At 41.3% G+C, this 24,298-nt stretch overlaps 2 protein-coding genes across 5 annotated transcripts in view; both read left to right on the top strand.

Annotated features, from left to right (window-relative positions):
• The first annotated feature begins 971 nt into the window (after window positions 1-971).
• On the top strand, window positions 972-12,696 carry RBM11 (RNA binding motif protein 11). Of its 2 annotated transcripts, XM_038387411.2 has the most exons (6): window positions 1,050-1,188; window positions 3,020-3,388; window positions 5,172-5,334; window positions 7,739-7,817; window positions 10,193-10,286; window positions 12,114-12,696. In XM_038387411.2, the coding sequence occupies exons 2-6, from the start codon at window positions 3,386-3,388 to the stop codon at window positions 12,444-12,446; spliced, it is 672 nt and encodes a 223-aa protein (XP_038243339.1). In that variant the 5' UTR covers window positions 1,050-1,188; window positions 3,020-3,385; the 3' UTR covers window positions 12,447-12,696. The 2 variants fall into 2 exon arrangements, with proteins under 2 accessions (XP_038243338.1, XP_038243339.1); XM_038387410.2 differs by lacking the exon at window positions 3,020-3,388 and having other exon boundaries at window positions 972-1,188.
• Window positions 12,697-17,228: 4,532 nt separating this feature from the next.
• LOC119852935 (multidrug resistance-associated protein 1-like) overlaps window positions 17,229-24,298 on the top strand; it is a 69,474-nt gene continuing 62,404 nt past the window's right edge. For 2 of the 3 annotated variants that reach the window (XM_043509393.1, XM_038395092.2), the window contains exons 1-2: window positions 17,232-17,436; window positions 21,744-21,805. In XM_043509393.1, coding sequence (XP_043365328.1) covers window positions 17,371-17,436; window positions 21,744-21,805 — 128 coding nt within the window. In that variant the 5' untranslated portion in view covers window positions 17,232-17,370. Of the gene's footprint in view, window positions 17,437-21,743; window positions 21,806-24,298 lie in introns of all 3 variants that reach the window. The other variant, XM_038395131.2, reaches the window with a different exon arrangement.

Raw genomic sequence — 24,298 nt, 5'->3', positions numbered from 1 at the left:
TATTTAACTAACATGGGGGGGGGGGGATAGGCTGCTTCATAAATCTGTAACGCGATGAAACTGTCTATAAAAACCTATTAGTTTTACCTAGAGGCTGCTGGTTCTCTTTGGAAATGGGCTGCTCTCTGTTGTTGTGTGCACTCTTCCAAAAAAAAAACAACAACTTTGTGTTCGGACCTTGCTGGCGTTGCCTGTCTCTCTCTGGTCAGACAACGAACCCTGCCGTCTGGGGTTCGAGTCCTCGACAATGGGAAGTCGAGGACAGACTTTGTTTTTCATTCTCAGGGGGTGCTTACACCCCAAGAGGCCCCACTGGAAGCGTGGTTTGCATGGGGCTGCAGTACCAAGGCCACCAAGTAAAAGACAACTAACGCCACTTGGTGAGAAGCGTATTCAAAAGTAACAAGTCCCCGGGCACCACTTGCTTCCTTTCGTGGAGCTGAGCCTGCGATTTCCCCACGGGGACCCCTTTTGCAGCAGGAAGAGGCGAGGGGGGGGGTGGGGGGCTCAGGCTGCCTGCGGCCCACAGACGATTGCCAGTTTGGGCTGGACGCACTCCTGGAACAGGACACACCCCATGATCTTTAATTCCTGGAGACTCCAGCACAACCCTCGCGGGCCGTTGGCCACCCTGGGCCCAGGCTGCAGCGCACCGCAGCGGGGTGGGGAGCTCCCTGCCCAGCGTCAGGCCCCGGGGCCGGGGCCTTTGCCCGGGGGCTGAGCGGGCGCTGGCAGGCGGGGCGGTTGCCCTCGACGCGAGAGAAGGGGAGAGGCTGCGACGGCGGTGCCAGTTGGTTCCCCGCCCCCTCGGGAGGCGGGGTTGGAAACTGCGGAGCTCCGCCCCCTCGCCCGCTGCCCGCCCGAGGGTTGCTAGGACGCCGAGAACGCAGCCTTCCGGCGGCCGCCGAACTCGTCTCCTAGCAACTTCCGTAAAGCGCCCCCGCTTGCCTGTCGTGCTACGGAGGCGGGCGGGCGGCCGGTGCTTTACGGACGGTCGTGCGTGTTCACTCCTTCTTCCCCCCCCCCGCCCCCAGCCAGCGCTGATGGAGTGCTGGCGCTGACTGACCGACGCCCTGCTGGGCCGCCATGTCCGCGCCGGGGCGGGCTGGGGAGCCGGACCGGACCCTGTTCGTTGGGAACCTGGAGAGCCGCGTGCGGGAGGAGATTCTCTACGAGCTCTTCCTGCAGGTGCCGGCCGGGGGCGTGGCCTGGCAAGGGGGCGGGCAAGTGGAATGAGTGGGCAGGTGGGGGCGGGGCTTGGGAAGGGGGTGGGGTCAAAGGTGGAATGAGCGGTGGGACGTGGTAGGAAAAAGGCCTGTGGAATGCGGGGTGTGTGGCGTGTGGGGGCGGGGCCTGGAAGGATCAAGGAAGGTAGAATGTGAGATCCTGGCCCCGGGGGCGGGGTCTGTGGAAGGTGGGGGCGGGGCTTGGCGGGAGCGAGGCGAGGTGGGCTTGGTGGAAGGGAAGGGCCCCTGGCTGGGGGCAGGTTGGGGTGTCTCTGTGTTGGGGAGTGGAGGGCTGCCCCCAGTACTGGAGCTGCCCCTCGTGTTGTCGGGCTCCCACCTGCGGAGTCCAGCGGAGCAGGCTGAAGAAGTCGCTCCCCCCTGTACAGGGTCCGTGTCCTGTTCTGTCCCCCAAGCTGGGGTTCAGGGTGCTGGCTCCCTTAGCTCTCCGCCCTGTGTCCATGAGGAGGGTGGCCAAGCTGTTCCGTTGTCTAGTCTGGTATTCTCAGCCTCCAGCATTCAAAAATTGTAAAGCTGGCCCCCAAATCATGTGACTTTTTAATAAACTTTTTGTTTTATTTATTTGCTTTCTGGGTTTTAATTCATTGGGGTCATGTTTTCCAGCATTTCTCTGTACCAGAAAAGGTTAGAAAGGTACAAAACCACAAAAGGTTAAGAGGAAGCTAAGATTCACGTGTAATCACCTGTCTTCAGAAACTGGGGCGTTAAGAAGACCTACTATTGCAAGACACATTGAATTTGTAACAGTTGGTAACAATAGTCCTTTGGTTGCTTCTGGGTCCTTGGACACACTTGGGCCACCCCGATTTGTAGGAACTAGTACAGGGAGGAGAGCCATGTGATCCATTCACAGTGAAAAGCATGATGTCTAAATTTTCTCTCTCAAATGTTTTTGGTGCTTGTATGAAAATCCCTGCAGGTTATATTTTAAATGTTGAAGTAGGGATCAGTTTCTGCAATCTGTGTGTGTGAGTGCGTGCACATGTGTGTAGTGTTCACATCAGAAATTCACTGGCATCAGGGTTCCCCTCACTGACAATAAACAAAGGCGAATTATAGAAGAAAGCATCATGGCCTAGACTTTTTCTTACTTTAGGAGGTTCGACCCTTTGTTATTGCCTCTGCCCCTTCATAATCCTTGAATTAGCTTTTTCCAGAGATGGGGTGAAAAAAAGCATCCATCTCATCTCCCCTTAGCAGCCATTCTGGTTGTCGCTCCCTACATTTAAACCATGTTGTACTACTCATGCTCCCTAGTGAGACAGTCCATCATGCTGTCCCAGTGGAATAAAAATAGGATGACACTCCCAACATGCAGTCCTTCACTCTGAAATGAATCTTGTGTATGAGCTACCCTGATTAGTTAGCTGGTTAGCTGATCCTGGCTAACAATGTATACCTATTAGCTGTAGCTTCTGTCATACACCTCCTCAGGAGTCCAAGCAGGTCTTTTCTTGTTCCTTATTCTCCTTCTTTCTTCCCCCAGACATGCTCCTTTACTCTTATTTTTATTGTGGCTGGATGTGCTCCACAGAAGTGCTCTCCTCCCCTCTCTCATGGAGACTGTAGAATTCAGTAGGGTAGCACCTCATAGTCCAAAAACACACCTAAGGCTTTAGTTCCTAAACCTTTTTTCCTGTATCATAGTGTTTTCTCTTACCACATTAAATAGAAAGAACAGCTATAAAATCGATTCTCTTTTTGTTTTTCTAACTATTAGTTTATTTGTTTTATGTAACTTTGCTCAGCACAAATTATTTTTTATTTATAAACAGGAAGATCTACGTATAAAAGACTGATCATCAGAGCACATGGTTTGTTACTACTAGTTCTTGAAGAACCAGATCATCTGCATTAGACAAATCCTGAGCAGCAGACTGGATCCCTGTAGGAAACTTGCAGATTAGGAAAAAAAATTACTTAGAGATTCAAACAACTCTGGAAAAAATAAAGCAGAGTTGAAATAGTTGGTGGATGATTTGCCATTACTTTGAAATGTGCCTTCCTTTAAAAACCAAATACTTCAAGATGTTTGATAATGCAAGATCACCTTTCTGAAGACTCCCTGCACAGGATAGCGTGAGCTGAATCTTCTGCCTATCTTGATCATCATTCTGCAGTGATAGAATTAGAAAAAAAAAATGGTACATTATTTTTGTTCCTTCATATTTACCTTCATCTTTTGTATTCTCCATTTTCTTCTCAAAAAAAATTATTTTTTTTACTTTATTTTCAGAAAGAAGTGTGTGCATTCATCTTATTTAATCTAGTCCCAATTCATAGATAGCTGGCAACAATGCTTTGCAATCAGATTACCTTAATCCAGAATCCCTAATGTCCTTAATGAGGATTCTTAATGACTTCAGTGTGATAATATGGAGTGGATAACATGACTGTCAGCTTAGTATCATGAATCAAAAGGATCAGTTCCCTAGACAGACAAATTCTGATTTTGCATTTTGCTAATGATCATCTAAAATTAAGTAGAAATACAGAAAACCGAAGATTGATTTTATTTTCCTTTGTGCTCTAGTGTTCTCCATTTAACCTATGCATATACGTGGCAATATAAGCCTCTGGCAGTTTGTGCAGGAACAGCAGGTTAACAATTGCTGAAAAGCCAGGCACACAGCATGCTACCTTGCCTAAAGTAGTACATAATTTTGATGGGTTTTTTGGCTCTTATCTGAAACTTCATTTCATCATCAGTACTTCCAACAAGCAAGCCACTCATTTAAGACCAAAAGTCTAGTGGCTGTACAACAATAATTTTGACATCCAGTTAGTTGCTTCATGACCCCACCTAGTGAACTGAACAGAAATTTGATCAAGACAGCAATGGAGTTACATATGTGTCCCCCCTACAAATGAGCCAACTGTAGTATGACAACTCTTAAGCATTCCTGGTTTGTGGTAGGAGGGCTCCTCTTGCCATTTCCTCTCATTCTGCCAAATCACATTTTAGAAGTGAAGCATATCTGAGGAGGAAATGCTGATTCAGTGACTAAAATACTAGTTCATTCTTCTCTTTTGTACTGAAGGCCAATTGTCTTGGATACTGTATTATGAAAACTTCTACTTATCTGAAGTTCAATAATCAGCATTTCTTGAAGCATGATCACGTTGAACTTGGTTCTTCTAAAAAAATGTGTACCCACTATTGAATCGGTACAAATGGCACAGAGATGGATCTCTTTTCTATGGAGACATGTGGGCCTAATGCTTAATAAGATACAGTGTATCCCTAATGGTTGTCAGTATCCCTGGTTTTTCTTTGTTACATATTTGTGGTGACAGGTAGGCAATGGTTGAGTGAAAACTGATTTTTTTTGTATTGTTTTAATTACAGATAACATTGGAACCACATACCCAAGTTTGCTATTCCTACCACAGTTTTTTTTTTTAAGTAGCTGATTGAAACTGAATAATGCTACTTGTTACCTGAACTTACGCAAGCTCCAACACAGACGGGGACCTAGTTATATATAGCTGGTATTACTATTTGAATTGCACTAGCAGCACCCAAATGTTTCTATCCGGATTGTGCAAGCTGGTGTTCCTGCCCCAATAGTAGAAGATAAATTATTTGTGGCAGAAACTATCATTTAAAAAGATAAAGAGAGAAAGTGTGAGTGGGGTGATCAGGACCAATGATAAGCATATATCAATTAGATGATTCGTTACCTTCAAACAGGTGCACAGCTGACCTTTACTTGCAAGAACCCCAGGTCTGAGCTGTATGGATGCAGTCAGTAAAAAATGATGTGCATAGTCAGAATGATGTAGGGAATCTTAAATAGCACATACTTGCATTTTGTTTAGGTCTGACCATTACTAAATATTCATGAGTAAAATAAAAATTCAAAACAGAATTAAAAGCTAATCTCTACTAAGGATTTATGAGAAAATAATTTAAGTTTCTTGCAGGCTGGACCATTAACCAGTGTGACCATATGTAAAGACAAAGAAGGAAAACCCAAGTCTTTTGGATTTGTCTGCTTTAAGCACACAGAATCAGTGCCTTATGCTATAGCTTTGCTGAATGGAATCCGTTTATATGGAAGACCAATTAAAGTACAGTATCGATTTGGTAGGTTTAGTAATTCTCAAACTATTGAATTAACAACTTTAGATTTCCTTTAATGTGAAATTCTAGCTCTGCTCTGTCATTGTAGAATGGCTTTAGTAGCTGTGTGACATGCAAATTCTTGATTTACTGTAGTCTTTTTCAGAAGTGGGTTACAAGTGGACAAAGCACAGTCTGTTTCTTAGAAAGAAATTGTCCATATTCATAAAGCAAGAGATAAAATATTTGTGTTTTTAAGTTTAATAAGAAAGGAAGGCCAGGGATTCAGAACATAATTTGTAAAGTATTAGAGAGGACAACAAGATGGCAAAAAATTCTGATCACACCAATGTAAATCTGGAGACAGTAGAGTCGCCCTGAATTTACACCAGTGTAACTGAAAGCAGAACTTGGCTGAGAATGTTTACAGTAGAGTATCATGTTTGCATGCCAAGGTTTTTTTTGAGGCAAAAAAGGGATGTGTGGACTGCTCGCATGTGCTTGTTTTTACTTTTTTTTTTAAGATGGAAAATAATGTGATTAAAAGGGTACTGTCAGATTGGGTTCAAATTTTAATTCTGTGTTTAAGAAAATAAAACTCAAACTCTTGTAAAACTTGTGACTAGTAGATTCCACTAACATGTCTGAAAAGAATTTCAGTTTAAACATTTACAAAACAAATAATTTCCCTGCAGTGTTTGCAACCCAAATATTGCAGTATTAGCCTGAGCATCCTGTTGACACTATAGCATATAGTGTTCCTTACCATTAGTGAAGTTGCACCATTGGTGTGTTACAGCTATGAAGTTTGCTAATGTAGATACAGTTTTTGCTGGTCATTTAATCATACAGAATATAAAAGTATTGTACACAGTAAAATCATTTATTACTTAATTCGGTCAGATACAATTCACTGTGAATGGAAAGTCAGTCTATCGTAAATGGTGGAAAATAAACTTGACATTCAAATTGTCAAATTTAATAATTTGAAGAGAGAATGCAGCAAGATACATAGGTAAGTGCTTTCAAAAATAAAAATTTCCTTTTAATATCACAGTAAAATATAACTATAATGTGATATATAATTATAATGTGTTATTAATTATCTTTATATCTCAATAATGGCCTGCCAGACTAACCAACAACAAAAGCGTGCTGAAGTACTATACTAGATGAGATTTCTCCTTCCTACCTTCTTCCCATATTTTTTCATCAGTGCATGGGTACTTGGATTGGTCGCAATGAAGTTTGCCATTGACTTCTGTGAGATCAGGATTTGGTCTCCATATCCCCTCGGTCTCAGTCAGAGAACTACCCCAATGATGAGTTAAGAATGACATTTCAGATTGTACTTTTTTAAGATGAAAAGAACACTTTCCAGCAGTTTATTTCCAAAATTAATCCATTAAAATTTGTCACAGAGAATGTCCGGCATATGTTATATTTCTTTCTAGAAAACTCAAAATCTGTCACTGAGTCGTCTTCTGAGTGAGTCACCAAAATGAAACAACCAACACAGTCCACTTTAAGAGCAGAGTGTCCAGGCTGTTTAGTACTACAGTAAAACTATTCTGAAAGCTGTAGTGAAGTTGACTGTAAATTAAATGAAATATTTGTTTAGCCCCACAAAGAGCATAGGAAAGAGAAAATAAACATTTGGCAAAAAGAAAGTGAACTACTAGTTAGAGAAATCTAATTTTCAAGCTATTGTACTAAGAGTATTTACAAAAAGTGAAGAGAAGAAAAAAATGAATCTTGTTGAAAGTGTGTCCCTTTAAGTCAAATCCTTAATATTATTTAAACATTTTGGGATTATGTAAATATACTATGGTAATAATGTTGTGTACTAAATAAAAGCTATAGGATTTCTAGTCTGTTGAAACTAATGGGATAAAAAATTTTACATTCAAAATAGGAATCCTGGATCAAGAGTTCTGTTGGCATAGGTTAACATTTTCCAAAAGTGCCTGAGTGCTTTAGGAGCTTCAGTCCCATTGACTTTCAATGAGATTTAGGCTTCTAAGTGCCTACATCTCTTTTGAAAAGGGACTTAGGCTCCTGAGTCTCTTAGCCACTTTTGAAAAACTTACCCATGAGTTAAGGAAATACCTTATACAACAAAGTGGGCCAGGTTCTGCTTTCAGTTAAACCACTGTTAAATCAGAAGTAACTCCACTGTAATAAGTGGGGTCACATGAATATTCAGCTAATGTTTTCATGTGGTCACAATCAGGCTCTAGAATTTTAATTTATTGTAGAATGGTGTCTTTCATCTACAAGTGCTTTGCTATAAAAAAAAAAATATACCCAACTTTGTGTCTCCCACAACTGATTTAGAACAGTTTCTTTTTTTTTTTTTTTTAACCAGTTAAGGTAATAGTCTTCATATGAAACAGAATAAATGTTACCATTTTTATTTTGTTTACAGGGAGTTCCCACTCACCAGAGTTAAACAGCCCTAGTCAAGGTTTTGAGAACTGGGTTGACATATATTCACCAACATATAGGTAATGGAGAACATCTGTAAAAATATCATTGAAAAGTGTTCAAAATATTGCATTATTTTAATTAAAATTTTATTTAACACTTAATTGAAATCTGCCTAGTAGGATAATACAATCAGTGGGTGAGAAGAAGGAGTTGAAATAGCTTTCTCCAAAAAAACCCCCACATGTATTTTTAAAGTACTGAGGGCCCAATCCTACTTACGTTGTAGTATGTGGAAACAGCACTAGGCCTTTATAGAAGTAAAACAAGAGACACTTTAATACCCAGGCTTATTTTATAAGTATTTCAAGGAAACAAATACCTAATAGAGTAAATTTCACCCTGTAAAATGATGGTCATACTATATTATTTTTGGCCCCACACATACAGTGTATGTTGCTGTGCCTGGGATTGATGGTACATGGAATTCGCAGTCTCTCTGATTATTTGCTAGACCCTGAATGGTTTATAGTAGAATCTCAGAGTTACCAAAACCAGAGTTACGAACTGACCAGTCAACCACACATCTCATTTGGAACTGGAAGTACACAATCAGGCAGCATCAGAAACAACAACAACTACAGTACAATACTGTGTTAAACGTAAACTACTACAAAAAAAAAAAAGGAAAAAGAACCATTTTTATTCTGCATAGTAAAGCTTTATTAAGTCGATGTTCAGTTGTAAACTTTGGAAAGAACAACCATAACGTTTTGTTCTGAGTTACAAACGTTTCAAAGTTACAAAGAGCCTCCATTCCAAGGTGTTTGTTAACTCTGAGGTTGTACTGTATTATATTAGGGGTGGGGGCCTTTTGGTATGAAACATCTGGTATTTTACAAGTTGTAATCCATACTAGAATCTGAGATCAGTATGTATATACCACATATATAAACAGTTGTAGGGTATTTTGACTCTATTCCTGCTAGCTGGTCAAGCTGCTGGAGACCATGTTACCTCTGCCTAGTCACAGGTCAGCAAGCTTGGTTTTTAGACCAGTGTGGTTGGGCCTGGATCCTATTACTTTAAACATTTGGGTGATTAGAATAGATACTTTGTCAATCCAAAATAACCAGACAGAATTAATTTTACATGCCTTGTTTCTTTCACAAGAAAGTATAAATGTAAAATTATTTCAGAGCATTTTTTTCCTCACAAAAAAACCTCTAGAACAGATGTGGGCAAACTACGGCCCACCGGCCACATCTGGCCCACGGGACCATCCTGTCCCGGCCACTGAGATCCTGGCCCGGGAGGCTAGTCCCTGGACCCTCCTGTGCTGTTCCCGCAGCCATGCTGCCACGTGAGCAGCGGGGCTGTGAGCTCCTGCCGCTCTGAGCGGCATGCTAAGGGGGCGGCGCACGTGGGGCGGTAGGAGGATTTGGTAGGGAGTCCCAGGGGGCAGTCAGGGAACAGGGAGCGGAAGTTCTGGGGTGGTCTGGGGTCGGAGAACGGGGGGGGGTTGGATAGGGCGTGGGAGTCCCAAGGGGCCTGTCAGGGCAGGAGTGTGGATAGGGGTCGGGGCAGTCAGGGGACAGGGAGCGGGGGGGCTTAGAATCATAGAATATCAGGGTTGGAAGGGACCTCAGGAGATCATCTAGTCCAACCCTCTGCTCAAAGCAGGACCAATCCCCAATTTTTGCCCCAGATCCCTAAATGGCCCCCTCAAGGATTGAACTCACAACCCTGGGTTTAGCAGGCCAATGCTCAAACCACTGAGCTATTGGGGGTGGGATCCTGGGGGGGGGCAGTCAGAGGACAAGGAGCAGGGGGAGTTGGATGGGTCGGGGGTTCTGAAGGGGACAGTCAGGGGGCGGGAAGTGGAGGGGGCAAATAGGGGGCAGGGGCCAGGCTGTTTGGGGGGTACCCCGATGTGGCCCTCGGGCCAAAAAATTTGCCCATCCCTGCTCTAGAACTACATTTTTTAGAAAAAAGCAATTGGTGATAATGGAAATAATTTTAAAACCCCATCAAGTTTGTGTACATGTACAAATGACATAAGAGTATAAAAACATAAATCATCATAATGGAGCTTACCTCTGAAAACGCAGCCTAGAGATTCAACACTTTTGTTTAAAACTTTGGCAGAACTGTTAAGGAAAATTAAGCTCTCAGGGCTTGATCCAGTGTCCTCTAGAGTCTATGTAAGTCTTTCCATAGACTTCAGTTGACTTTGAGAACAGGCCTTCGGGAACAGTCCTCTCTTCTAGTTCCTTTAGTTGACACAATTTTGTCATGGAGCTTCAGCTCTTAAAACAGAAGTTTATTCAGCTTTTAACATATCATCCATCCAGTTGGCTGCATGTGATATCCCCAAAATTCAAATAATTGAATTTTTTTTAAAAAGGAATCTTTGACAAGAGTCATCTTCACATATTTATGATTGTTTTCACAGGAATCAAGAGCCTTATGGAAGTCCTCCATTTCCCATTACTCCTTTTCCAATGAACAATGGTTTATCTCAGGAATATTCAGTCTTTCAAAAGATGGTAAGTTTGCTTAAATGTTACAAATATGGTTAATAGTTGTTCCTTCCATTAAAGCAAAATGACTTGTGTGAAATGAAAGACAACAGAATTCATGTATTAAAGAGTGTATTTTCTGAATTCCTAGTCACCATGTCCAAATAACAGAGGTATGTCTGTATAGTAGTTACAAATTCTTAGCATACCAGGGAGTATAAAAATCGGATATTTTGTTTTCTGACATGGTGCTTCTGTAACACATTAAAATGGAAGCCTGATCAAAATTTGAGTGCCTGTCTACCAGTCCAAAAGTTTAGTCCTGCTCTGACATTGGCTCTCTCAAATTGAGGGAGCCCCATTCTTCTGAAAAAATAAGGTTGCTTATTTTGCTGCCTGGATATGGCTTTTAGTGCCCAACTTTAGGCAGCATACATTGTGGGCTGGATTCTATGTTGCCCTGTGGTCCAATTAGGCTGCCAATATTAAAGACAGCGGATCTGCTAAACTAGGGAATACTTCTACTGCTTCTCCAGATGAGACAGGAGGTGCTGAAAGTATAGCTAGGAGAGTGTGGCTGAAACATCACTGCAGTCCAGCTGTCACAACTGTCCCTGAATTTGGGAAGGCACAAAGATGACATAAAACCACCTTTCTGCCCCAAGCCCTTTCCCCCATCATGTGCATGCAAACACGCACATTTATAATTTGTATTGCCATTCCTGTTCTTGCTTATCTAGAACAGAGAATCTGACGCATTGGATCTAACATTTGCTTTAATTTTCCTGTCTGTAAATTGGAGATATTAAAGTATCCTACAAAGGTATAGAACTACTTAATACTTTTGTAGCTTTTTGAAGATGGAAAAGGTAATAATTTATAGTTGTAAAATGGTGCTAACATTTTCATTATAGATGCATGCAAAATTAAGATTTGTCTTGTTAGAACTTAGTCTAAATATGAAGGGCTATCAATTTATTGCAGTAACTCAAGCGATTAACACAAAACAAATTAACTAGATAAAAAATAGTCGCGATTAATCACAGTTTTAATCATACTGTTAAACAATAGAATGCCAATTTAAATTTATTATAAATGTTTTTGGATATTTTTCTGCATTTTCAAATATACTGATTTCATTTACAACACAGAACGCAAAGGGTATGGTGCTCACTTTATATGATTATTTTTTATTACAAAATTTGTACCGTAAAAAAGAAAAATAGTATTTTTCAGTTAATCTCATACTAGTACTATAGTTTAATCTCTTTTATCATGAAAGTGCAACTTACAAATGTAGAATTTTTTTTACATAACTGCATGCAAAACCAAAATAAGGTAAAACTGTAGATCCTACAAATCTACTCAGTCCTACTTCTTTTCAGCCAATCGCTAAGACAAACACGTTTGTTTACATTTATGGGAGATGATGCTGCCTGCTTCTTATTTACAATGTCACCTAAAAGTGAGACCAGACATTCACATGGCATGGTTGTAGCCAGTGTTGCAAGGTATTTACGTGCTAGATATGCTAAACATTAGTATGCCCCTTAGTGCAATCTACAAGTTGAAACATGGTCTTTTTTTTAAACCTTTTTTACAGTGAATATATTTGTAATCAAAGCTAATAATATAACGTGAACACTGTACACTTCGTATTCTGTGTAGTAACTGAAATCAATATATTTGAAAATGTAGAAAAATAAAATATTTATAATAAATTTAAATTGGTATTCTATTGTTTAACAGTGCAATTAAAACTGATTAATTGTAACTGTTTTTTTAATCTCTCAGTTAATTGTGATTTTTTTTAGTCCTTTGAAAGCCCTACTAACTGAGTTTTTGTTTTTTCAGATGAGCCATTTTTTAACACAGCAGTATGCTGTTTACAGTCCAATGGAACAGCAGCTTCCTTACTATCAGATGACTCCACCACCATCTTCAGTTTTGCCCATGCCACCCTATATGAATCCTGTTGAGGATTTTAAAGCTGGGCAAAGCTCTTTTGAGTGGGTTCCTCCACAGCTGAGTGACTGTGAATCATACCTGGCTAATGAAAATGCTTGTAAAAGAAAAAGAGAGCAGCAAACTAGTGATAGTGAAAGTAGTATGGAAAATGACAGAAAAAAACAAAGAGAACATGGCCAAAAATACCGGAAGTGTAAAGTCAAGAAAAAAAGGCACTAATACTGTGTGACTGAGTTCAGTTTTTTTTTTAATTGCACTTTTGTTCTTTTTATTTGAGAATGAGCATCTCTCTCATTTTTGCACTTTACAAAAATGAATTCACAAGATTCATGACTCTTATTTTTGAAATGTAGTATGTATAAAGTATCCTGACATTGCAATTAACATATTTGGAGGAAGAAATCCTTCTAAAAAAGGTATAGGAAAAGTATTGTAAAAGTTGGACTTTTCCTAATAAAGAACAAAAGCACTTTTGTTTCCCTTATTTTTTCATGAAGCAATGACAACTATTATTCCACTAATACATGAAGTTTTCAGCTTCAGTCAGCAAAGAGTATTACAGATGTGAGTTGGAGTAAGAACTCTGTAGGGTAGCTTTACAAGAATTGTTCAAGCTGGGCAGTATTAAAGATTCAGGATTTCATACCCTAGCTTTGTTTTGGACTAAGGCAGGGATCAGACAAGTATAAATGATCAGCACATCCCTCGGCCCACGCCGCTTTCCACAACCACCATTGGCCTGGAACGGCAAACCGCAGCCAGTTGGAGCTGCAATCCGCCAAACCTGCAGACGCTGCAGATAAACGGTCCCGGCCCGCCAGCAGATTTCCCTGATGGGCCGCGTGTCAAAGATTGCCGATCCCTGGGCTAAGGTATCAAAAACGGTAACAAATTTTTTCAGGTGTCAGAATCTGCTTTGATTTAATTTTCTTACCCAAGGGTATATTTTCAGCTAGGCTAAGATCTGGCCTTCCATAGTTATTGGTACAGTTAAGACTTGCAAAATAATTTGGGGTGGAAATCTGAGTAATTTCACTTGTAGCTATGTGATTTGTGTCCACGGTTACTCATATGTACTGATAATTAAGATTATATGCACATTTTGTGGGTGTGATTTGCACCCACAAAAAGGATGTCACCCTTCCATAAATTTATCTTTCTGTATATTATTTGTTTGCTTTAAAATCAGGAATGCAAGCTTTGTGACAGTGGGTCAAAAGGTCACCTACGTGTTGTTATTGCCTGTTTAAGTAGCTTTTAATCTTTTACTGGACTGGTAATTTCTAACCCAACAGCAAGACAAGTGAATTACTACAGCAATTGTATGAAAAGAAGACAACTATTTCACTATCTAACAAAGGGAAAATATCACTGTCACAAAACTGTGAAAAATCAAACTAATGCAAGAAGAAATAATTTTCCTATTTTTCACTGCCTTGCTTATAATATTATTTGCAACAAAGTATAACTCATTACGGTAACAAACGGAAATGTACAGTGCTGTGGTTTTGTGCAAGAAAAGGGCAACAGAAATAATACTATAATCCTATTGAGTGGAAAGGATGACTTTGTTTTGAAATTTTTCTATTACAAACAGTTTAGGCTCAATGTAGACTGTTAGCTTTTTTTATCTTCTCTTTTTAATTGACCCAGTTCATTTAGATGTAAATATCACTTTGGATTGTTTGTGAGGCAAATAGTGCAACATTTTATTAATGCAAAGAAACCATATTCAAATTGATTAGAATTGATTATTTCTAGTACCCAAATTGAATGAGATGGAAAGAGTAAACAGCATAGATGAAGAGAAAATTGAGAGTTGTAAATATTTCTATTTTATCTTATATCACTGGTAAGTAAACTTGTTTTTTAAGGATGCTACCTGTAACTTGCCAATGTCCATTTAACTAGAACTACCAGGTATGCTACTGCCAGACAAGATAGAACCAATGGAAAATTAATACAACTTTTCTGGGTCCCAGAGCTGTGTATGCTACACAACCTGCATTTAGGATTGTTAGAATCAATGAAGTAGGGAAAAGAATTCTGTTTGAGAACTGTTTGAGTCAGTGCATTATATGTATTGTAAAGCACAAAATTTCCATAACGTCTTATTTAATATACACATAAGGAAAACACTGTGCCCTGCACAAAACATTGTGTACAAAGTATAACTTCACCTATCTTGGTTAAGTGGAGAGAACATTACTTAAGATTACACAGTTCTGTCTTGAGTCATAATTCATAGATTGGAAAAATTCCTGCTCCAAAAATTGTCTTGCTTTACATTTAAGTTTACTCAATTATGTTTCTCATCAACACAATTACTAAAAATCTAGGAGGTCACTAGTTAAGGAAACATGAACCATCTATGCATATTTATAGGTATAGGGGCCTGATTTTCATTTATACTAAGACCTGTTTACATAACGCTAGGAATGTTACTGGACCTTAAAGTGAGTGTAAAAGTAACTTACACCTACTTTGGCCTTTCTGCATTGTCAGGATGGGATAAAAGGGCCTTAGTGTAACTGAGAATCATGCCCATAAATCTTTACATTTTCAAACTTTTAAAAGTGGAATGGGACAGGACAGTGGGTGGGCATGGAAGGATGGGTCTAAAGGGAGATCCAGTGAGGTAGGGGAACATGCAGGGAATTAAGGGCAGAGCTTGGAGCTGGAGTAGGGCAAGACCTGGATCAGATTCCAGTTATCCGTATCTGTGAAGACCAAGATCGTGGACAGCTTTATTTTATTTTCAGGTGGTTCCAAAAATGGAATTGCAATTAGCTAATGCACTGGGCCTGGGTAACTTCAGTCTCCCCCGAGACTGCAATACTACCAGCTAGTAACCATTATTACTCAGATTGTTCATTTGTGTGCAAGCTAGCATGCTGTTATTATTACTTGTTTGCAGAGAGCCAATAGCATGCAAACATTTTGAAGAGCTTTATGAGATAAAACTATTCTCAAGTCTCATAAGGCTAACTTTGTCCCCACCTTCAGGCCCTCGGGTTTTAAACCACATACTGCTCATAAGATCAGAAAGTTGGGCCCAAGTTCTCTGCATCAAAGACCTTTCTGTCATTTAAGAGCAGCCTATGCTCTGTGACAGGTGACAGCAGGCAACAGTTAAGTAAAGGGTTCCAGCATTGAGGAATACATTATTATTTATTTTAGTGTTGAGCCTAATAGCTCCAGTCATGGATCAGGATCCCATTGTGCTAGGTGTTGTACAAACAGAACAAAAGATGGTCCTTTACCCAAAGAGCCTACAATCTAAGTATAAGACAAGAGAATACACATGGGGGAGTCCAGATGGGGAGTACAAGGAGAAAATATTGTGCAGCATGACCAGCAGTGGTCTCAGCACTCCTACATTGAGTTTTTTGTAGGAAAGGAGAGCTCTAGGGAGGAATCAGAAGGGGACAATGAGGTTGGTTTGCCGATGTTTATGGGGAGCTTCTCCTAAGGACAAGGGGCAGCATGAGAGAAAGCACAAAGGTGCATGTTTGAAAATTTAACAAGTGAGCAGCATAGACTGGCATCATGGGCTGACTGGAGGTGTGCATTGTCATCTTGATAGTGAATGAGAGATGATAGATAGGGTGGGGAAAGTAAAGACAAGTAGCTTATGTTTGATGTGATAGAAAAGGGGGAGCCAGTGGAGGGATTCAAAGAGAGGGGTGACAAGATCAAAGTGACAGGCTACGAAAATGATCTTTGCAGCAGCAGTCTGAATGGACATGAGTAGGGCAAATTGTATTTGTCAAGGCCAGTGAAAATGCACCAGTGATCATGACGGGAGAAGATGAAAACTTGAACAAGAGATTTAGCTGTATGGATGGATAGGAAAGGTAATATCTTAGATGTTTTACATGTGGCAGGGGTGTGAGGATCTACAGCGAGGTCCCAGTTGAAAATGACACCCAGGTTACAGGTCTGAGCAACGGACAGGATGGTGGTGTTGGCTACAGTAATTGAGGAAGAAGATGGGGGAAGTCTTGGCAGAAAAAGTAAGAACTCTATTTCAGCTATGCTGAGTTTGAGCTGAACACTAAGCATCCCCAAGGAGATATGAGAGACAAACTGAGATTTTAGTTTGGATAGAAGACGACAGCCGGGAATAGAAAGAAAAGGAGGACTTGTGGCACCTTAGAGACTAACAAATTTATTAGAGCATAAGCTTTCGTGAGCTACAGCTCACTTAGCTGTAGCTCACGAAAGCTTATGCTCTAATAAATTTGTTAGTCTCTAAGGTGCCACACGTCCTCCTTTTCTTTTTGCGAATACAGACTAACACGGCTGCTACTCTGAAACCTGGAATAGAGAGGTAGATCTGTTAGTTTTCAGCAGGCTGCTGGTAGTGGAATTTATGTTTGCTGATTAGATTACCCAAAGATAAGGTATAGCGAAGAGAAGGGGACCAAGGAGGGACCCTGGTGAATCTCTCCCTGCCCCCAAGCCTGGGGAATAAGATACTAGTCCACACAAAAAAGCAGAGGGTCAGACTCAGACCCTGGGAAAGCCTGAAGGACGAACATGAGCAGGAGGAAACCCTGCCCGGGCGGTGAGCTGCCCCCCCCCCCCGCCCCAGCCTAACCTGTGTCGCCCAGCGTCCGATAAAAAACCCTTCTCTTTAACACGACGGGAGAGCCCTGCTCTTCGAGCCGGGACCGCTACCTCGAAAAGCCTCCAGGGAGGGTGCTCGCCCCTAACCCCTGCCTGTGCTCTTCCCCCCCCCCGTGCAGTCCGCCAGCACGCGGCTCTGGGCAGGGGCACCCGCGGCTAAAGCCCAGCGCTCCCGTTCCCCGCAGGGGGCTCCGGGCTCCGTCTCTAAGCCCCGGGGACGCAGGAAGAGGCGGGGGTTGCTTTCCGCCCCCGTGAGCCGACCCTGCCGTCGCTTGCGGGCAGAGCGCGGCGACGGCCTTGCGCCTGGGCCGGGGCCCAGCCGCGGAGGTGGGTGGTGCCTACGGGCCAGCTCCTCCCAGGCTCCCCGTCGGCACTGGGTGCCCCTTGGCCGTCACTCCGCCAAGCCCTGGCGGCGGCTGCTACCGCCCTGCCCCGCATCCAGAGACACCCCGAGCGGCCGCGGCGCCCCTGACGGCAGGCGCCCCGCGGGGCTGCAGGACGCGCTCGGACCATGCTGGCCGCCCTGCGCGGGCGAGGGGGCGGCTCCTACGAGCTCCTCCCTCCGCTCCGCCGGACGGTAACCCGGCCCCGCTGGGCGGGCGAGGGGGCCCCGGCTGCAGCCGCCGGGGCGGGGGGGCGCGACTGGGCGGGAGGTTCCGTGGAGAGCCCGGCTGGGGACTGAGGCCCGTGCCGCCCGGGAGGGATGGGGCGGCAGGCAGCGGACCGGGGAGCTTGGGCTAGGGCTGCCTGGCCTGTGCTGGGCCCGCCCCGCCTCCGCCTCCGCCTCCGCCCGCTCCCCGTGTACAGCGCACAGACCCGCCGCTCCCACTGCCTGCCGCAGGGTCTGTGCCTGGCCCAGGCTAAAGTCACCTGCTGGCTGGCTTGGGTGGGGCTCGGTCCAGCGGTTTCCCCGGAGCAGCTCCAGGCGATCACTGCTGGGGGCAGGATCCCGGGCTTCTTGGTCCCGTGGGGTTTTTTTTAATGGCAACCTGGTTGTTATATGAGACAAAACAAGGGAGGGGCAGTGCGGGGAAGTAAAAAGGTCCTAATCAAGAGTTAAAGGATGGGGGGGGGGAGGAGGAAGGTGATTGCGGGATAGGGGCAATCTTCTGAGGGCTCTTTAAAAGGTGGCATTAGGTAAATATACCGGCTTGGAAATAGGGCTTAGGACTGTGTCAGGGCCCAGTGAGTCTCGCATCCCCTTTCTTCTGGCCGTTGTTTATCCGAGGTGTATCTTGCACATCTTGTTCCCTTCAGTCGGATGACTCCGAGTGATCTCAGGTTTCAGAGGAGCAGCCGTGTTAGTCTGTATTCGCAAAAAGAAAAGGAGTACTTGTGGCACCTTAGAGACTAACAAATTTATTAGAGCATAAGCTTTCGTGAGCTACAGCTCACTTCACATCACCTTTCTTTGGGAGGCCTTGTAACATTCCTCCCCGGTTTATACCCCTGCCCCCTAAAAAAAACCCAAACAAACATGCTAGGAACCTTGCACTTCCTGCTTCCTCCACTTGGGTAACTCTTTCCGGCTATCACTCTTTTTATCTTTTTAGGATTCTCCCTGTCCTATGCATTTTCTTTCCTCTCCTTTACATTCTCTCTTGTGCCTCCCTCAGGCTAGTATTAGAATAAGTAAAATTCCATGAACAGAATGTAAACTGATTTCAGAATAAGAGAAACCAACAAGAGGGGCTTCGTTTCTGTGCTTACTTTCCCTTCCCATTCCTTTTCTGTGTTGTCTGTATAATTGTAAGCCTTTTTGGCAGATATGGTCTCTCACTACATATTTGAACAGTGCCTAACACAATGGGACCTGAGTTGATATTTTAATATGGAAAAAAAAAACCCAACAGTTTATGCTCTTAGGTTAGAATTACAGAATCAAGGCCTGAGTGATACACATGTAAAAGGATTTGCAGGCTGTAGTTCGGATCAAAGTGAGAGACTGGTGTGAAATTAATGCATGTATTATGGCCTAAAACATATTATAGTACATTAAAATAAATTAAATTAAAAAAAATAAGCAATACCCATTGGTTGCCAAATTGTAAAGAAAACCAAACTACTGGCATGATGTAAGTCACTGGATAAGCACCTGCAACCAGAGTTTGCTTTTGACAGCAGTAGCTTTTTTTTTTTTTTCCAGGAGCAAAGAGTACATTTTCCTTATTTCACTTTAATCAACCTTTTAAGTTCAATGACTAGTTCACTTAAAAAGTTAAGAAACCAACTAGGAAAATGGCAGACTTGTTTTCCTCTTCCAGTCTTTGAATAAAAACTAAATGCATGAGGATGAGATCTAGTGGTTCTAAAATCTTGAAGGATATGGTCCGCTCAATTCACTGACTACAGATACTACTTTATTTGATTGTTTAAGAAATCATTTAGTTTTAAATGGCAAGCATGTTTTGATAAACTGTGATAAACTTTTTTCTTATTTATCTAGCACATTTAAGGTAATTTTATTTAACAATTGAAACATTTTAAATGGTGTGTTTGTGCATTTCTGATTAAATTAGAATTTCCAGCTTGACACACATCCCATATGGAAAAAAAATTAAACATCATCTAGTTAAAAAAGGGCAAAAAGAAAAGGAGTACTTGTGGCGCCTTAGAGACTAACAAATTTATTAGAGCATAAGCTTTCGTGAGCTACAGCTCACCTCATCGGATGCATGGATCCGATGAAGTGAGCTGTAGCTCACGAAAGCTTATGCTCTAATAAATTTGTTAGTCTCTAAGGTGCCACAAGTACTCCTTTTCTTTTTGCGAATACAGACTAACACGGCTGCTACTCTGAAACCTGTCATTAAAAAAAGGCATCACTCACCAGTTTATCAAATAATAAATGAAATATTTAAGAATCTAAATAAAAATAAATTAAATTATATAATTGCTCAGATAAATTTGTATGGATATAGTGTGTCCTCCTGGTTAACAAAAAGAAGCTCCAAATTTAGTGCAAAGGCTATATTTAGTTGCAAATCAACATGTTTTAATGGTTACCAATCAATGAGAAGCAACCTTTCTTTAGGAAAATAACTAAAAAATACAAATGCAAAACAAGATTAAAATCAGTTATTTAAATGAAGATTTCTTTCTTGCTGATTTAAATTATGATTAAAATCTATGATTTAAGTCAATCTACCTTGATGATGACACTGTATCATTAGTGTTATGGTAACATCTGCACTCAAAATATGTCCTGTATCCTTAGTAAAAAGTGCTGTTGCCTCTGGATAAAATATTTTTAGAAATTTTCATTTGAGCGATGATTTTCTTGATTGGATTGCAACTTTGGAGACTCAGTCAACCCCATTAAGGGTCTGTATGTACTACAAATTAAAAAAAAGTTAGCAAAGAAACATTTCCTTAATCATCAATGTCATCAGAAAGTGCCTTCACTTCAGATAATTCTCTGTTTCCCTCCCCTCACTCTCCAAATTGGAAAATTTCCCTAATTTTAAAAATTCAAAACAACTCATAGGCTTAAAGGGTATCTTGTTGCTTAGTCACCATATCACTTGGCTCATTGAAGAGCACCTCCATGAGCTAGGAATAGGAAACCAGTCTCTGTAACAAGATGGTAAAGCTGTATAATAAAACTGAACAAAAATCAGATTTTTTTTGAATAACTAGTAGTGAAAGTAATACCAAATATTATTATAACTGCAAAAATAGTGATTCCCATTGTTTTGAGGCTTTAATACAGTGAAAAATACTAAAATAGGAAAATGTGCTTATAAAAGCACAAAGATTGGCAGGGAAACTCTGGAACAGGTGTAATATCTAAAAGTACTTTTAGCTTGATTAGATTTCAGGTTAATGCTTTTAAATAGGGTCAGTGTCAGAAAGTGAAAATGTTAGTGACTGGTCTGAGACAGTGCTGCAAACTTGTCCTAACATACACCCTTTGATTTAATGAGAAGGCAAGGGATGAACATCCATTCACAGATTTTAATCATAATTTAAATCAGTAAGAAAGAAATCTTCATTTAAATAACTGATTTTAATCTTGTTTTGCATTTGTATTTTTTAGTTATTTTCCTAAAGAAAGGTTGCTTCTCATTGGTTGGTAACCATTAAAACATGTTGATTTGCAACTAAATATAGCCTTTGCACTAAATTTGGAGCTTCTTTTTGTTAACCAGGAGGACACGCTATATCTATACACATTTATCTGAGCAATTATATAATTTATTTTTATTTAGATTCTTAAATATTTCATTTATTATTTGATAAACTGGTGAGTGATGCCTTTTTTTAACTAGATGGTGTTTAATTTATTTTCCCCTGATAGTTCAGTTGGCCAAATAGTAAGGCAACAATTTTTAGTTTTAAAAATTTTAAGGTAGCTTTGCTTATGTTAGGCCTGATTCACTGTTGCTGTAGTTGTTTACATCAGTGCAAAGTGGGTAAAAAACCACTACCAGATCAATGTAAAATGGTAGCATTTTACATCCACTTTCCACTGGAGATGAGTTGTGCCCATTGAATCAAGTATCCTTAAACCTCTCTCTCATTCCATGCGTCTTCTGTGTTAAAGAGAGAAGGAGAAATAGGTGTGGCACTTGATCATGATGAACAGATAGTCATAGCAATAAATTCTAGTATTCAGGTCTAGGTTTTCCTGTGTTACCTAGAAAATATAGGTTATGTCATTGGAATATTAAATATGAAGCAAATTTATTTTTAGTTACAACTTTGTATACTGTACTTGGAGTTTATTATCTGAGATGTATAAATTTAACTCACATTAACATTGATCCAGGGGAGAATGGATCTCTTAATGCTTAAGTTTCTAAGGAAAAATGTGAAGTACAGATTCATTTTCCTCTGCCCTTCAAATAAAATGAATTGTGTTTGGTTTATTTTTATTAATAGAAATGCAGTCCTGAAGAAACTGCTTCCTTCTTCAGTAAGATAACATATTCCTGGTATAGCAGGTGAGAATTAAAGTTATTTATTGGTGCTTATGCTCAGTTGGTTTAGGCACAAATCATACATGCATTCCATCTCTTTATGCAGCCTTGCATTTTAATTCATAATGAGTGTGCTATGAAAACAGTGTTCTAAAGCCAGAGTTTACAATTACTACAAGTCACTTCTTAACAGTTACTTCCTAATGTACTGGTCCTGTAGTTCTAGGCACATACTAATGTTTTAGGTGCCTGATTCTTACTAATAACAGATAATGTTTAGCACTTTAATTAACAATTATAAAGTGCTCTAAGTCAGTGGGAGCTATGAACAAGATCCCCTTCATTAGAAAACACACATGTATGTTTCCTAGTGTTGTGTGTGGTAATACAATTACAAGAGTAAATATTTTGGTGTGACCTACAGAAAATTAGTCAAGTAGCCCTGTTAATCAGTTATATGACTAATTTCCTGTGTGTTCTTCTTTAATGTATGTTCTTTCTTTCCCTCCAAGTCATGTGTCATTCTAAACAAGTGATTAAAAAAACCCTGTCCTCCTTAGGTATAGCATACCTTCGTATGAACGGAAAGCTCAGCTACTTCAGGTTGTACTGCCTACCGTCATTTAACATTCTGTAGGTTATTTCAAGCAATTTCACGTTTTGTCTCCTGACCATTACTCATTATTACCACTTCTTCTACATCATGTGCTTAGTCTGGAAATACTGTCCGTCAAAATAAACAGTGAGGCACCTAAGTGTATAGTGTAAGCCTATAGTCCTGAGAGAGAGAAATATTAATATTATTAAAGTCAGTTTACAAATAACAGCTGCTTTTTGCTTTGTTCTACATTACTATTGTAATATTCTTAAACTTTAGTATATGATTATTTTTGCTTAGCCTAATTTCAAGCTTTCACATTGTATGGTGAAAACCTAACTCCATTAAAGTTAATGGGAGTTTTGTCATTGATTTCAGTGGACCCAGGATTTAATCCATGGTCTTGAATACAGTAATGTTGCAAGTTAAAGTTTCCAGTTCTCACACAATTTGCATAAAATTTAGAACTCATCACTTTTATCACAGACATTGACTTATGACTATTAAGTTCACAACTTCCTTCAAAAATAGAAAGGTTAAAATTTTGTTTAAGGTTTTGATTTTCTTGTCTGTCTGTGAAAAACTTGGTGATGGAAAAGGTTATCCATGTGCTCTGTGTACACACATATATGCTATAATCTCCTTGAGGGAGCTCTTTAGGATTTGTGTAAAGTAAGTACTGCACAACTTGTTGCAATCAGTATTATTTAAATTTAATATTATTTAAGTGTCCTTATTGGAGAGCTCTAAAAGACTTATTTAAGATGTTGTTTTATTAGATAACGTTTTAAATAAATCGTGTATTACTCTCCAGTAAAGTGTAGTTGCAGCCTTCTTGGTCCCAGGATATTAGAGAGACATACTGGTGGGGCACAATCTAAAGGGGAGGACACATGACCTCCCCACGTGTCTCCTCTGCCCAGTGACTCCCCACCCTGCCCCCAGTCCAGGACTGCCACGGTCTCCCCCGCACCAGGTTACCTGTGAGGGCGGCTCTGTCCCTCTATCCCTACATCTCCCCACCAGCATGTTCAGCTGCTCTCTCTGGCAGCCAGGGGGGGAGCCACTTCTGGACTGGGGGCACCCCGAACATGCTGGGCGGTACAAGGGGGCTCTGGCTCACTCGGCCCCTGTCCCTGGCAGCAGGACCTGGATGGGGGGAGCCCGCTGCCACCCCAGCTGCCAGGGACCATCCGAGCAAGCCGGAGCCCCCTCTCCACCCCTGGCATGTTTCCAGTTCACTTGGCCCTGCTCCTGCTCAAGCCCCAAGCCCTGGCAGGTATCCCCTGTGGGACTGAAGCCCCAAGACCCCTCTCCACACTGGGCAGAAGCCCCTACCCCACCACCCCGCTGCAAGGCAGAGGTCCAGAGCTTCCCCTTTTCCCCCTCCCCTCCTCGCCCCCCCCGCCTCCTCCCCACAGGCCTGGTAGGTGGAGAATGGGATGGGGGGGGCATGGAGGTCTCCGAGAGACGCACTTTAACTGTAAAAGAACCGCATGCAGCTCGTGAGCCACAGTTGTGCCACCCCTATCATAAGCCATAATTCCAGCATGTGTGATCAGTCCATGATTTTTTGTCCCTAGCAGAGTAATGAATTTAAGCTCCCAGGCTCATCTTTTGAAAGTGTTGTGGAGGTTTCCTTTAAGGATGGGAACTGAGAGGTCAGATATCACTTTGTGAAAAGTGTTCATCCAGAGGTGATGATTTTGTCTTCTATCATTTTCCTGTGTTAGTTCATTTGAGAGTGTAGTGATTGTCTGGTTTTACCCACATAGTTGTTGTTGGGGCATTTAGTGCACTGGATGAGGTACACTGCATGTTGTGATAAGGATGTGTAGGATCCCTGGATCTTGAAAAGGGTGTTGTTGGGGGTGTTGATCATTGTAGCAGTGGAGCTATGTCTGTAGGTTTTGCATCTG

Source organism: Dermochelys coriacea, chromosome 1 (genome assembly GCF_009764565.3).
Source record: "Dermochelys coriacea isolate rDerCor1 chromosome 1, rDerCor1.pri.v4, whole genome shotgun sequence".
NCBI classification, from domain to species: domain Eukaryota; kingdom Metazoa; phylum Chordata; order Testudines; family Dermochelyidae; genus Dermochelys; species Dermochelys coriacea.
Note: the sequence above shows the minus strand (reverse complement) of the source record. Positions and strands in the feature narration are given on the sequence as shown.